The following is a 13,825-nucleotide window of genomic DNA, read 5'->3' as shown; positions in this document are numbered from 1 at the left end:
TCATATTATATTAGATTTAAAAAATGCAAGTTAATTAAAATTGATACAAATATTGTTATAATTTTTTACCGGCCAATCAACTTAGCAATTAAAATACGAAAATTATACAAGTTAGGGATTCAATCATAACCGTAAACATACACATAAATTTTAGACTTTAAATAACTTAATAATACATAAAAAAAAAAATTAAACACTCGACACTAAACAATTAATATTATGAAAAAATGGTAAAGATTTATAACACGGTAGCTTATGAATAATATCTACTAATTATGGTTGTAAAAAAGTAATAATGTTGAAAAACAAACAATTCTGTGAATCAATACCATGATCTTTGTCTTAGTTTTTTAAATATAGAACTACATATCAAATATTTAAAAAAATCAATATAAATTATTTCTTATTTTAATTATTATATATTTAACACAAATACACATTTTACTTTTTATTTTTGCGGACAAATAAAGTAAATTCCACAAAAGATTAAAAAAACCTGAAATTGGAAAATTAAATGTAAAATTATAAGAAACTGTGAAAAAATAAGCAATATTTCCTTTCTTAATAAAGGATATCAATTAAAGATTTATCAAATCAATAAAAATAATTCGTAACTTAAATCTAACTAAATGCCCTATTTAATTTCAATCAATTAACAACAATTAGGACATATTCCAAATTTAGATTAACAAATTTAAGTTTAAAAATTTATAATAAAATTGTAATATATTTAAATCAAAATAATTTTTTTAAAATAAAAATATAAGTTAATGAGTCAATCCTGTAAGTCATCTTCTCAAATATAGATCATATATAGTTAAATCACTCCTCTTACATTATTCTTGAAAACATTTACCATCGAATTACAATTTCGAGAAATTCAAAACAAAAGCTCAAATTCAAACTCACATATTTTCATAAGCAGTTATCACATAATCATAATAAAAAAAAATCAAGATCGGCTATAATGCTCCCGCAATGATATAGCGAAGAATATTCAAACAAAATTACTATGAAGCGACCGAAAAAATCTACGGTGATAGGCAACAAGATACGAAAAACTAACAATCAAGCAAAAAGTAATTACTTATACTTTTAATTTACTTTTCGGGATTGAAATTTTGAGTTATTCATACCGTATATTTAATGTTTGAAATACAAGATGAAAAAATTGTCCTTACGCATCATTTTCATATGTCATTCTGTTATCCAACTCCTTATGCTTATGTGCATGTGAAATTGATATATAGATGGATAAACATCAACTTAAAATGATATGTAGATATTTATCAATAAATTTTCTCTAATAAAAATGCATTATCTACCATAAACTTAACTTTCTTGATAAGATATAAGTAGTCCTTCTAAATCGATAACCTGCAAACAAATAAAACATTGTTGAATTAATATTATACTTGTGCAGATGATTATATTAACTAATCTAAGATTCTAAGTTAACAATCACTTTAAATCATTTTCAATATATGTTTTATATATTTCTTATCTTTTGATGATAATTAATATCTTTTAGTACATACAAATAATTATTTTTTAAAATTTGTTTATATTTTACTTTTATATTCAAAATTTAAATTTAATCCAATTTAATTATATTATACACATAATATAATATGTGCATCGCACGGGTGAAATACTAGTATATATAAAAGCAGAGTTGTAGCCAAAATTAGAAAGTTTCCGCCTAAATGTTTGGTTAAAAAAGGAAATACAAGCTGTAATTACTTTTCTTAATATTTTTTCTTAAAATTAAAAATTATTGGTTAAATATTAAAAGATATATGTTGAAATAAGGATTATACACGTTTTCAAGATAATCTTGCCAATTAAACAATATAATTGTTTCCTTATTATCTTTGCAATGCTAAAGGAAATTTCTTATTTTTTCATGTATCGAAATTGAAAAATATATATATATATATATATATATATATATATATAAACAAAAAAATATAATATACTTAAAAAATGAAAATTATAATTTTTCCGCTCAAAATTTCATTCAAAAAGTAGTAAATGCATAAATACAAATAAAGATAATATTAAATTTAAATTTCTAGATAAATATATATAATATTGAAATCTAAAAAAAATGATATTACGAGTGATAGACACTTTTATCTAAAGATTTTAAAATATAGATAAAAATACGATTAAATTTAAACAAAATTTAAAATAGTTTTTTCATAATGAAAAAATTTAATTTTTTATTTAAAATAAAGGTTGAATTTAAACAAAAATTAAAATAGTATTTTTTATTATCAAACAAAATTTAGTTTTTGGTTAATAGAGTGATTGTTTAGCATATATACATATACATGCCAGAGATTAAAAAAATGATATTATTATCATAGACTATTGAATTTATAAATTTAAATTATAGATAAAAAAAATTAACTTTTAAAAAAATTAAAAATAGTATTTTTTGTGATCAAACGAAATTTAATTTTTTTTTAATAGGATGGTTGTTTTGTTTATATGTATGTATATATATGCACAAAACATATTTAAAAACAAAGATGATATTTTTAGTGATAAACTATTTAATCTAAAAATTTTATAATATAAAAATACGATTATATTTAAACAAAATTTAAATTGTATTTTTTGTTATCAAACAAAATTTATTTTTTATTTTTAATATATTGGTTGTTTTGACCATATATATATATATATATATATATATATATAATCGAATTTAAAATTATATATTATGATAATACTATCTATACATAAAAGCATACAAATCTATTAAAAATAAAAAAAACTAATGTCTGCTCAAAATTTATTTCTAATTCTAAAGATGGTAGAGACATTATGTAATGCCCCGATTTTATTATAATTGAGTTTAATCGAGATAATCATAGTTTTCAGTAACTAAGAATCGTATTGATATTCGCAGGGGGGTCATTTTGCAAACTTGGAGAAATAAAGGACTGAAATGCAAAAGTTGGATTTTTATTATTATAACAAGCAAGTTGCCATCCTCTCCATCACATCACTCATTTCCTTCCTCCTCCCTTTTCCATTTCGTATGTACTGAATCTGGAAGCCATGAGAGGCGAGTCTCCAAGATTTTCTTCCGTCCGATTCGCACGATCCGCCCGTTAGATTTTGATTCCGAGTTGAGTTTCACGATCACCGCAACGAGGGTTTTGCTACGATCCTTTGATTTTTGTTGAGTTGTCAGAATTTGATAATCTTGGAGTATGTTGTCCTTGAGCTAGCATAGATCGTGTATTCGAAATCGTTTGGAAAAAGAACGAAGTTTGGACTTTATATGAATTTTTGAGGCTAAATTCCAAAATGGGGTTGTTGGATATTTTTGGATTTTGGTTGGTTTTTGATTGATTGGTTGGTTGGGAAGATGATATGGATTGTTTGGAATGGTTTGATGTTGTTGATGATTTTTGGTTTGACCGTTTATAGCCGTTATGCCGTCGAAATCGAGTTTTGGTTTATCGGTTGTTTGTTTGGTTCAATTCCGGGTTTGTTTGAGTTGTTGGATTGACACCGAATCCGTATGATCTTCATTTTCAGATTTGGATTGGAGTTTCGGGTTTGGATCGAACTTGGAAGTTGAATTGAATCGAGAGTTGAAGACGGTATATTGATTGAGTTTATTTGTTTCGTTTTGTTGTGATTCGATTGATTATTTATTTGAGTTCGTTATTATTTTCAGATTTGAATCATCGGCGGACTCGAAAGGTAAGAGATGACATTGATTCGAATGGGGTTGAATACTCGAGTTCGACTGATTATCGAGCCCCAAAAATCACATACTGCATGTTTATTTGATTGTGTGAACTTGATTGATTTATTTTGTTTACACATGCATTCATATTGAGCCGATTATTCGATTCGTTTTGAAATTAGACGATTTAGGGAGCTATATCGAAGTGGCTTTGGATTTCGAGTTTTTTCAAGTGCCAGAATACTTTTTATAGTTGCTCTAAAGTCTAGGGGTTGAGTTGAGCGACATCCACCCCGAATGGGTGTGTCGGTGAGTTGTTGTGAAGACTTGGCCCCGGGATCCCAACCGAATACTGATTGATATTTCGATTATCTGATTTGATAGTCCCGAGTTTTGAAGTCATGCATTCATTCATTCTCATTTTGATTTGTTATTGATTATTACAATTCAATCTGAGGTGTTTATTTGTTATTGCATGTCTGTCTCTTTTACTTAGAAATTATATTTCTAACCGGTTTATCCGGTTGTTGTCTTTGTTTGTATGTGTACTTGGCAACAGGAGGATCAGGAGCTGGACCAAGTCATTTGGGTTAGCTCGGGGTGAGAAGATAGAAGTGAGACACCGTGTTGTAGGGTCGAGTCTATCGAACTTGTATTAGTTTTGTTGAGTCGTTTGAACTCCATCATAGAACTCGACTTGTTTTGGTATTTTGGGCAAAAACTTGAGTATTATATTATGCTTGTGAAGTTGTATTGAATGTTGTTTGGAGTATGTATGATTTAGTTTGAGTTTGGTCAAGTTTTATTCTGTATTTTTGCCCCAGGACTATCACCGCTCGATCGGCGAGATCTTACCGATCGAGCGGAGGCCTTTTTGCTGAGTTTCTGCCTCTGTAATCTCTTGCCCGCTCGATCGGTAAGATCATACCGATCGAGCGGCGATGGTTTTTGTTGGGCAGTGAGTTTCGAATTTCTTGCCCGCTAGATCGGTAAGATCTTACCGATCTAGCGGAGCACTATTCAAAAAAAAAAAAAATTCTTTTCTTTTAGCTTTTGTTTATTGATGCTTAGCGATTGATTAGTCCTTGATTAGACGATTAGAAAACGGGGTCTCACACATTATCATTTAATTTAAAAATACAAATAAAGATATGAACGAATTTAAAATTATATATTATGATAATACTGATTTTTTTATAAAAAGATGATATTATTAGTAATAGATTATTTAATCTAAAAATTTTAAAATATAGATTAAAATTTGATTAAATTTAAACAAAATTTAAAATAGTATTTTTATTTATTAAAAAAATTAATTTTTACTTTCAATAAAGTGGTTGTTTTGATGCATATATAGATCTACATAGCAGATATTTTAAAAAAATATTTGATATTATTAGTGATAAACTATTTTATATAAATATTTTAAAATATAAATAAAAATTCGATTGAATTTAAACAAAATTAAAAATATTCTTTTTCGTGATCAAGTAAAATTCAATTTTTACTTAATAGGTGCGTTGTTTACTTGTTTTGCTAAGAGAGATTTAAAAAAATATATTACAAGTGATAAACTATTTAATCGAATTACATAAAAAATATATAATTGTGTTTAAACAAAATTTAAAATAGTTTTTTTATGATCAAACAAAATTTAATTTCTACTTTTGATATGGTGGTTATTTTGAAATAATTATATGTTATGAGTAAATTATAAAATTTATAAAATAAGATTTTATTTTATTTTTCATGTTTTGTAAATTTCAATCGGTGTTAGAAAGTCGAAAGTATAAAAAATTTCATATCACATGCATATAAGTCGATAAATAATAATTTTTTCATTATCATATTATTTTTTTTTGTTTATATAATTTACATACTTTTCATATTAATTTTTTATTATAGTAATATAAGAACATTTTATACACTGTATCATCTTACCAAATTTTCACGTGATATATATTATATTAGCATTTTTTATATTTTATTTCTCTATCTTGGTATTTAAAGTTTAAAAACTAAAAAAATTCATTTTAACATTTAAAATAATTTCTCCTTAATTGTTTTATATACTACAAGTATTGCATGTATCAAATTTATAAGTTGTAAGATCTTATAAATTGTTATAAGAGCGTTTAAACTGTTAGATCTTATTGTTAAAAAATAAGCTCTTGAGGTGTTTGAATAACTTATTTTAATTTTAAACAACTTAAAGTTGTTGATATATTTAATATCATGAGATCTTTTTTATTGTTAAAATTAGCAAAAAAATATAATACTATGAAGGTAATGTAAGTAATTACACATACACAAAAATAATTTTAGAATTTTATCATAAATGTCTATATTAAAAATAAAACAATTATTATTATCTTAGGTTAATGTGAAAAATGGATGGAAGACATTTAAGAAAATATACAAACATATGGGGAATTAAAATAAAATAAGGCCTTTCTAGAAAAGTAGGGGTGAAACAAAATTTTTCAAAAAAGTCATCTCATCAAATTTAAAGAGCTTATAAGATCTGTCAAACATACTCTAACCACAATGAATTTCAAATGATTCCAATATTCTAAGGATTTGAAATCCGTTGTAATTAACTCAATTATAGTGTACGATCGGTCGGATCATTTTTTTAAGAAGACCGGTTCGATCAGCATTCAGTTATGAAAACATTAGTGTAAATAAATATAAAGATGACTTTGAATTTTTGTGTGTGTGTGTAAGTTTTCTAAACAATGAAGATAAATTTAAATTTATAGATTTTAAATCCTTTTATCCAAACTCAACCTTAATTTATTTTTATTTTAATTATTTATTCAAACCCTCATTTTTCACAACTAATTAATAAAAATAACATACCGTGCATCGCACGGATGGAATACTAATTTTAATTAAAAAAAAGTTTGTGCACAAATCAATTAATGTTAATTTTATGCAACACGTACGTAATAGTTATTAAAAAATATTTCCTTGACCGATGATCAATTTTGATATCTAATATCTGAACATCTCGAGCAAATTACATAAGCTAATAAGTAATAATTCTGTATTTGCTTAAAAAAAAACACACAAATCACAAATGAACGGATTTTTTTTCTTACGGTGTTCAGCAAACCAAAAATAGTCGAACGATGTCGCATAGCTATTTTGGATGCGACTTTGGATCATTATTATATAATCTTTTTCTATTATATTTGACGTGAGAGAGTGATAATATTGTATTTAATATGTTACTGTCGCTTTAAAACTATCTTTTTTGAAAATGTAGATGATGTGGTATCATAAATTTTACTTATATGTTTATAAACATAACACAATCTATAATTTATTTTATGTATACGCATCGCATGTACTATTGCGATAGGGAAAAAAAAAAACTAAAGCACACGCACACATAAAAATTAAACGTGATCAACTTGTTATGTTCTGTTTAGGTTTTATTTAAGTCAAATAAAGATACAAATTTATAAATAAAAGTTTCTACTAAAAAAAAAAAAAAAAAAAAAGAACAAAAATAACATTGGAATATCGGAATAAGTTTTTTAATTGCTCACCAAGTACCAAATAGAACTAAGAATAGAGTGCCTAGGTAACAAGTTTAACATTCTCAATCTCAACAAAAAAAAAAAAAAAAAAAAAAATTAACATCCATAATGTTTTGTTATCCACAACATCAACACAGACGTTCAATTTAAAACCAAAACATCGTGTTTCAACCAAAAATTTGAAATCATTCTCCAACATCAAAATCAACATGGGTAGACTTCTTCTTCAATTCCTCCCAAAAACTCTGCTTTCTCAATTCCTCCCAAAGAGTCCGCTCTTCGTGTCTCTCTTCTCGTTTTTGTCTATAAAGACCCGACATTTTGCGCAGCACTGTGCCGTTTTCCAGAAAAAAAGATGCTAGAAGACATTGGGGAGCTGTCCCCTTGAACCCAAGAAACTCCACTTCAACCAGCTGGTAAACCACACACGAAGGCAGAGATTCCAATGAATCGTAATCAAAAGTATCCCAGCCACACTGTCAACCAAAAAAATAAGAAAGTTTTACAAATGTTCTCACAAAAAATAGAAATGGTAAAGGATCCGTGACGATTTAGAAAATACATTACCACAGTTAAACGAATATGCTCTATGTATGGCGTGACCTCCAGAAACTGTAAAAAGGATTTCGGGTCGCAACTTGAGTGAAATTCTAAGTGTTTCAACAAATTCAATTCTCGAAGCTGATGCACCTGTCCAGATTTGAACATCATCTATCACAAATAACTAAACGTCATTAGTTTATGAAAAATACACAATGAAGTTCATTATTCACATACATACCTCCACGACTTCACCTTCTAATTTCAAACTCCTCACCATCAAACATTGACTCAAGATCCTTTGGGTACAGGATGCATTCCAACTCAAATAATCTGGAGAACCATTAATACCGCGATGAGAAATATTTAAGGTGCTGACGGACAACGCTTGTAGTAGGTCCATACGCCACAAGAGGTACCCACAGAACTCAAAGAGTTCGAGTTTGGGTGCTAAAATCTGGATTAGAAGATAAACTGAGCCCGGAGGAGGCACCAAAAACTGCCTCACTCGGAACTTGATCAAGGCAGGAGCTCTGATCGCCACAGAAGCAGCATTTACCCAGTTACAATCATCTAGGCAAAGTTTCTTTAACATAGGAAACTGAAGTTGGAGGTTATTGGGATTCTCGGTTGATATTATGTCGATGCGAGATAGTTTTAGTGTTTTTAAATTGTCAAAACTACCAATGGCAGGGGATAGAAAATGCGAAGTCACCTCCAATTTCAGTTTGCGTAAAGTCCTGCAATGGAAAAGGCCGGGAGGCAACTCCACAGTTTCACCACGATATCTTATACGAACGCTAACAATATCTCTTTGCAACACTTCTAACATCCAATTCCTAATCTGCTCAGCGCTATACTGACTATCATAAAGTAGTAGTTCAAATTCTGAGAAAGTAGGAATTAGGCGGATGGCACTAGTCACAAATTCTAAGACTCTATTCAACCTATTGGAAGAATTAGTAAACAAGCTGGAGTCTGAAATATTGATACGCAGCGTCCATCTCCATCTGGGCACCCAATCTTTCGAAAGAATTGAAGTGCGTACAGAATCAACAGTTGGAGCCATGGATAGAATACAACATATGTCATCTTCAGACAGACCAGAAATTGTGGTGATCATTTGATTGGCAGCCTGCTCTATTATTTAATCAGAGAAAATGAAAAGTTAGTTGATCAAGAATCAAGAATGGGATTTCACTGAAAGAAAAAAGAATCAAATAATACCTGCACAGAAGACCAGTGGAAAGAATGCAGCAGCGTAGACCCCCTGTTCAAGAATAGGGTAGAATAGTATCACCTTATTCCCATTCAAAAAAATGAAGCGTAGACACAAGAAATTCTTCAGGGGTAGGGTTTCCAAAAATTATTCATCGATAAAAAAGAAGGGTTTTCAAGAAAATTCATCAGAGTAAGAAAGTTTTTGAAGGATCATGAGGAAGAAAGGAAAAAAAATCCCATGTATTCACGTACCTTTCTTCAAGAATGGAGAACAGGAATGGATAGACCCTCGAGAATGCAATGAACAAAATGGAACGAGACCCTCAGTGTGGGTTTTGATTTGAAAAGAAGGTTAATATGAAAATAATCTTTTTTTAAAAATTTTAAGCGGCTAAATACTCTCTTGTATCTAGTGGAAAGAAACGAATTTTGCAAAAAAACTAAGTAATTTTAACTCAAAAAAATTAAATGAGACGGACCTTCGTCATCGATCCTTTGCCGTCTGTCTCCGCGGTAGCACGTCATGTTTTGGTGTATCTGAGATGCAAGAAGTGCAGTAAACAAGGATGAAGGCCAAGCCAAGGCCCACGGGATTCCAGTGGGCCACGAACTCATCAATGAGTGCTCGCTTCAGCTCCTCAAATGCCGACGGCGGCGAATCTACGCAATCCTTTGCCATATGTTGCATGGGTGGTTCTTTATGTTTTGGTGTAGCTGGGTAGTAGACAAGGATGAAGTTCCGAGACCAACGCCCGCGACGAACTCAACAATGAGTGCACACTTCAGCTCCTCAAACGCCGACGGTGGCGGATCTGTGCTTAATCCTTTGCCGTCAGCTTCACTCCGAAGAATTAGGTTATAGGATTGAAAAGGAACGGGGAATTTAAAGGGAGGGAGTTATTTCTATTTTAATTAGGAAAACCCAAGCTTACAAAGCACTTGGGTCTGAGCCACGTGCTTGGCAGTGCTTGGGTCTACAAAAATTAAATTTTTTTATGTAAGCTATTATTTAACAAATGAAGATAGATTTTTTTTTAAGGGGACGAAGATAAAATTTTGAATGTTGAAAAAGTATGGTAATATTATTTATATATATATATATAAATTCCATTTAAACGATGTGATTGGCGACATTCCATTTATTAGTTTGTTTTCTCGATAAACAATACCAATATGTTCTGTTTTCTTGAAATTGATTTTTTTATTTTGGTAGACAAAATAATTACCCCCTCCAAAAGTCTTTCCACCTAATTAATGAGGATGTGGACTTGCAAAACTCTCTTACGTGGGTTGCTTATTCATTTCACTTCTCCCACGGTCCCACCGACAGATTATATATATCCAATGAAATTCCCAAATATTTTGGCCCATTTTTTTCACTATTTGATCAGCTAGAAAATGATTATATTTCCTGTACGTATGATTTTCGGATGCTCGTGTTATTTTACGACACATGATTGGGTTTTCAAATTTTGTCACTAACTTATTTAATTAAGCTTTTAGTACTTTTTTTTGTCGAAGAAAACTAGAAATGCATTAAAAAGTACGATAAATGAATTTCGAAGTTATATATTTAAAAGAATGGTTCAAAAATTATATATAAAAGAATGTGCGTTCAGTAACCGTGTAGAGGTATATATCGAGCGATTAGAAAAATTAATAAAGTCAAATGGCATTCCAATAGTTGGCATATTCAGAATATAATAATATGATGGGGGAATACTTCAAAAAATATATCATCATAAAAAAAGGTTAATTACGAAGCTAAAACTTGGTTACTATATAACTTAGTATTCAAATTCATTATTAAATTGATTTTAAAATGATTGTCGTAATTAGAGAGCACATATATCAAGAAATTTTTTGTGGTTAATTCCACCTTAAAAAGTTTAGTTAAACAATTATTCAGTTTCTATAAATATGATGTCCCTAAAAAATATACGGATCTAACCCGATCCGAGCCCAATAATCCATATTTTTAGAAATACACTTTTGAGGCCCATTTAGTCTTATTTTATGAGAAGCTCAGTCTGAAATGACCCTGTTAGGGAATAAGATCGTAATCATGAATACATGGGCTTGAGCCCTAACTGGTACGGCTGGAGCCCGACCCGAGCCCAAGAAGGGTCCAATATCTGGAACCTTCCACTACTCTCGGGCACATGAAGATTATCAACAGATAAGAACAATATCTTATGAATCCAAGATTTGATATTATCTTTAAATTGATATTAGAATCTTACTTGGTCAGGGCTCTTACCCGAGTAGAATCCTACTCTAACACATGTTCTACCTTGACAAGGTAACCTACCCCTTCAAGCCCCTATAAATACAGGTATGGTTCATGATTTATTCATTAATCTCTTCTATTCACTTCTTGTTCACACACTCACGCACACATATTCTCTTTGTTCTTACTTTTTGTCAAGCTCTTTCACTTTCGAGCACTGACTTAGGCATCAGAGAGGTCACGCCGAAAACACCTTCAGCGTCCCCTAACTTGGCTTCAGTCTGTGCAGAAATCCGTCGTGCCCGACCCGACCCAGTTTGTGGAGGATTTGGAGATCCGCTCTACCAGACCAAACCCGGAGGAAAAAATCGACATCATCAATTGGCGCCGTCCGTGGGAATTTGAAGAAACAGAGTTAAGATGGTTGGCACGAATGGAGTAGACGCACAGATGGAACAAATGGTTGTGGCCGCTGTTGAAAAGGCTATGGCTGCAAGGGCTGCTAATCTCCCTCCCCCACCACCAGATCAGAATGCGAAATTAGAGGAGATCAGGAAATTGAAAGAAGAGATGGAGCTCTTGAAGAAGAAGCAGTCAGGATATCTAGCCACGCCAGTTCGGAATATTCCTTTCTCTGCTGAAATATTGGAGTCCGAACTCCCCAAAAACTTTAAATTTCCTCATGTTGGGGAATATAATGGGAAAGGAGACCCGGAAGAGCACCTGTCCCGTTTTGAGAATGCTGCGTTATTGCATAAGTATTCTGACCCGATCAAGTGCCGGGTCTTCCTCAATATTTTGATAGGACCAGCACAACAATGGTTCAACCTACTGCGTCTAGGAGATATCATGGAATTCAAAGATTTCAGCAGAGCCTTTCTACACCATTTTGCTAGTAGCAAGAAGCACCCCACAACCACTCTCAGTCTTTTTGCTATCAAACAGCAAGGTCAAGAAGATTTGCGAATATATATTCGTCGATTTAGTGCCTTGGCCCTTGAAGTACCTACTGCCACTACTGATCTGCTCATCAGTGCGTTTACCCAAGGACTTACTACAGGGGATTTTCTTAAATCTCTTATCAAAAAACCGCCGTCTACCTACGATGAACTGCTTGCTCGGGCCGAGAAATATGTGAATCTAGAGGAGGTGCAAGTTTCCCATTTGAATAGTGGGATGGACAGGCCACCAAGTCCGAAGAACACCAGGATCCCTAACATACCTCGGAGGATGGGACCATCTCCCCGACCCGAACTCCTGGGACAATTCACCTCTTTCACCCCGCTAAGGATGGGTAGGATTCAGGCCATGCGAATATGTGAAGAAAAGAGACTTCTACAGAGGCCTCCGTGGAGTGAGCAGGGGCCTCGCAGGCCGAAATCTGATAAGTATTGTGATTTTCACAATGATTAAGGGCACAATACTAATGATTGTCGTCAGCTGGAGCAAGAGATTGGGAGGATAATTCAACAGGAGCCAGGGATGAAGGATAGGTTGACAAGACAAAAAGGAGGATATCCCTCAAATAAAAGGAATCGCGAAGGCCCCGATCAGTATGCACCAAGACCCCGACCTGAGCCGCCACAGGGAAATTTCCAGTGTTCGAATCAAAATCAACCTGGGAATAATCAAGGACCACCCCCTCCCGCAAAAGGTATCATCAACATGATATCTGGGGGACCGACTGATGGAGATTCCAATAGGGCAAGGAAGACAAGCAGTCGGAAATTGAGCAACATGGAAATAGCCGACCAGGTGGTTAGGATAGGCACGACCCTTTCCTTTGGCCCAGATGATCTTAAAGGCTTGTCAGATACTAATCATAATGACGCACTGGTTTTTCGAGCTCTGGTCGCTAATTATGATGTGGCCCGGATTTTTGTTGATTCGGGAAGCTCGGTCAATGTGCTATTCCAAGAAACCATAAATCAGATGGATTTAGGGGATTATAAGGTAGAACCAATGGTGACGTCGTTGTTCGGGTTCACCGGCCATGCCATCCGACCTACTGGATTGATCAATTTATCGCTCACTTTGGGAAAGGACCGTACGAGTAAAACACGGATTGTCAGCTTTATTATCGTGGATGCACCCTCTGCATACAATGTTATCTTGGGAAGACCGGTCATGACTATCTTCATGGCCGTAGCATCAGCATTATATCAAAAGCTCAAATTTCCTGTGGGTAATGAAATTGGCGAGGTTCAAGGAGATCAGAAGATTTCTCGAAAGTGCTACGTAGAAGAGGTACGGATAGAACAAAAAGCAGTCAAAATTAATCATGATGACCGACCCGGGCCTATAGGTCGGGAACAAGTAAATTTATTGGAAGAAGATACCCCTCCTACTACCGAAGAAGAGTGAGAAGAAATTTTGATTTGCCCTCCGACCGGGTCGGTCAAGATTTCTCGGGCGCTAGAAGCCCCTCTTAAAGAGCAGTTAATACAGTGTCTAATGGAGAACAAAGACGCCTTCGCATGGTCCGTATCTAATCTCTTGGGAGTATGGAGAGAAGTAATGGAGCATAAGATAAATGTTATACGGGACTATCGCCCTATTATTCAGAAAAAACGA

The 13,825-nt window shown here is 32.4% G+C and overlaps 2 protein-coding genes across 6 annotated transcripts; one reads left to right on the top strand and one right to left on the bottom strand.

Annotated features, from left to right (window-relative positions):
• Positions 1–7,270: 7,270 nt before the first annotated feature.
• LOC140865857 (FBD-associated F-box protein At2g26860-like) lies at positions 7,271–9,898 on the bottom strand. Of its 5 annotated transcripts, none has more exons than XM_073270680.1 (5): positions 9,274–9,898; positions 9,028–9,070; positions 8,042–8,940; positions 7,828–7,971; positions 7,271–7,736 (listed from the first exon to the last, which is right to left on the bottom strand). In XM_073270680.1, the coding sequence occupies exons 3-5, from the start codon at positions 8,921–8,923 to the stop codon at positions 7,446–7,448; spliced, it is 1,317 nt and encodes a 438-aa protein (XP_073126781.1). In that variant the 5' UTR covers positions 8,924–8,940; positions 9,028–9,070; positions 9,274–9,898; the 3' UTR covers positions 7,271–7,445. The 5 variants fall into 5 exon arrangements, with proteins under 5 accessions (XP_073126781.1, XP_073126782.1, XP_073126779.1 ...); XM_073270681.1 differs by having other exon boundaries at positions 8,042–8,935; XM_073270678.1 differs by having other exon boundaries at positions 9,501–9,898.
• Positions 9,899–12,733: 2,835 nt separating this feature from the next.
• Positions 12,734–13,615, top strand: LOC140861916 (uncharacterized). Its single transcript, XM_073264917.1, has one exon. The coding sequence runs from the start codon at positions 12,734–12,736 to the stop codon at positions 13,613–13,615; it is 882 nt and encodes a 293-aa protein (XP_073121018.1).
• The last annotated feature ends 210 nt before the right edge of the window (positions 13,616–13,825 follow it).

The sequence above is a fragment of the Henckelia pumila genome, chromosome 4 (assembly GCF_033568475.1).
Source record: "Henckelia pumila isolate YLH828 chromosome 4, ASM3356847v2, whole genome shotgun sequence".
Classification (NCBI taxonomy): Eukaryota; Viridiplantae; Streptophyta; class Magnoliopsida; order Lamiales; family Gesneriaceae; genus Henckelia; species Henckelia pumila.
Note: the sequence above shows the minus strand (reverse complement) of the source record. Positions and strands in the feature narration are given on the sequence as shown.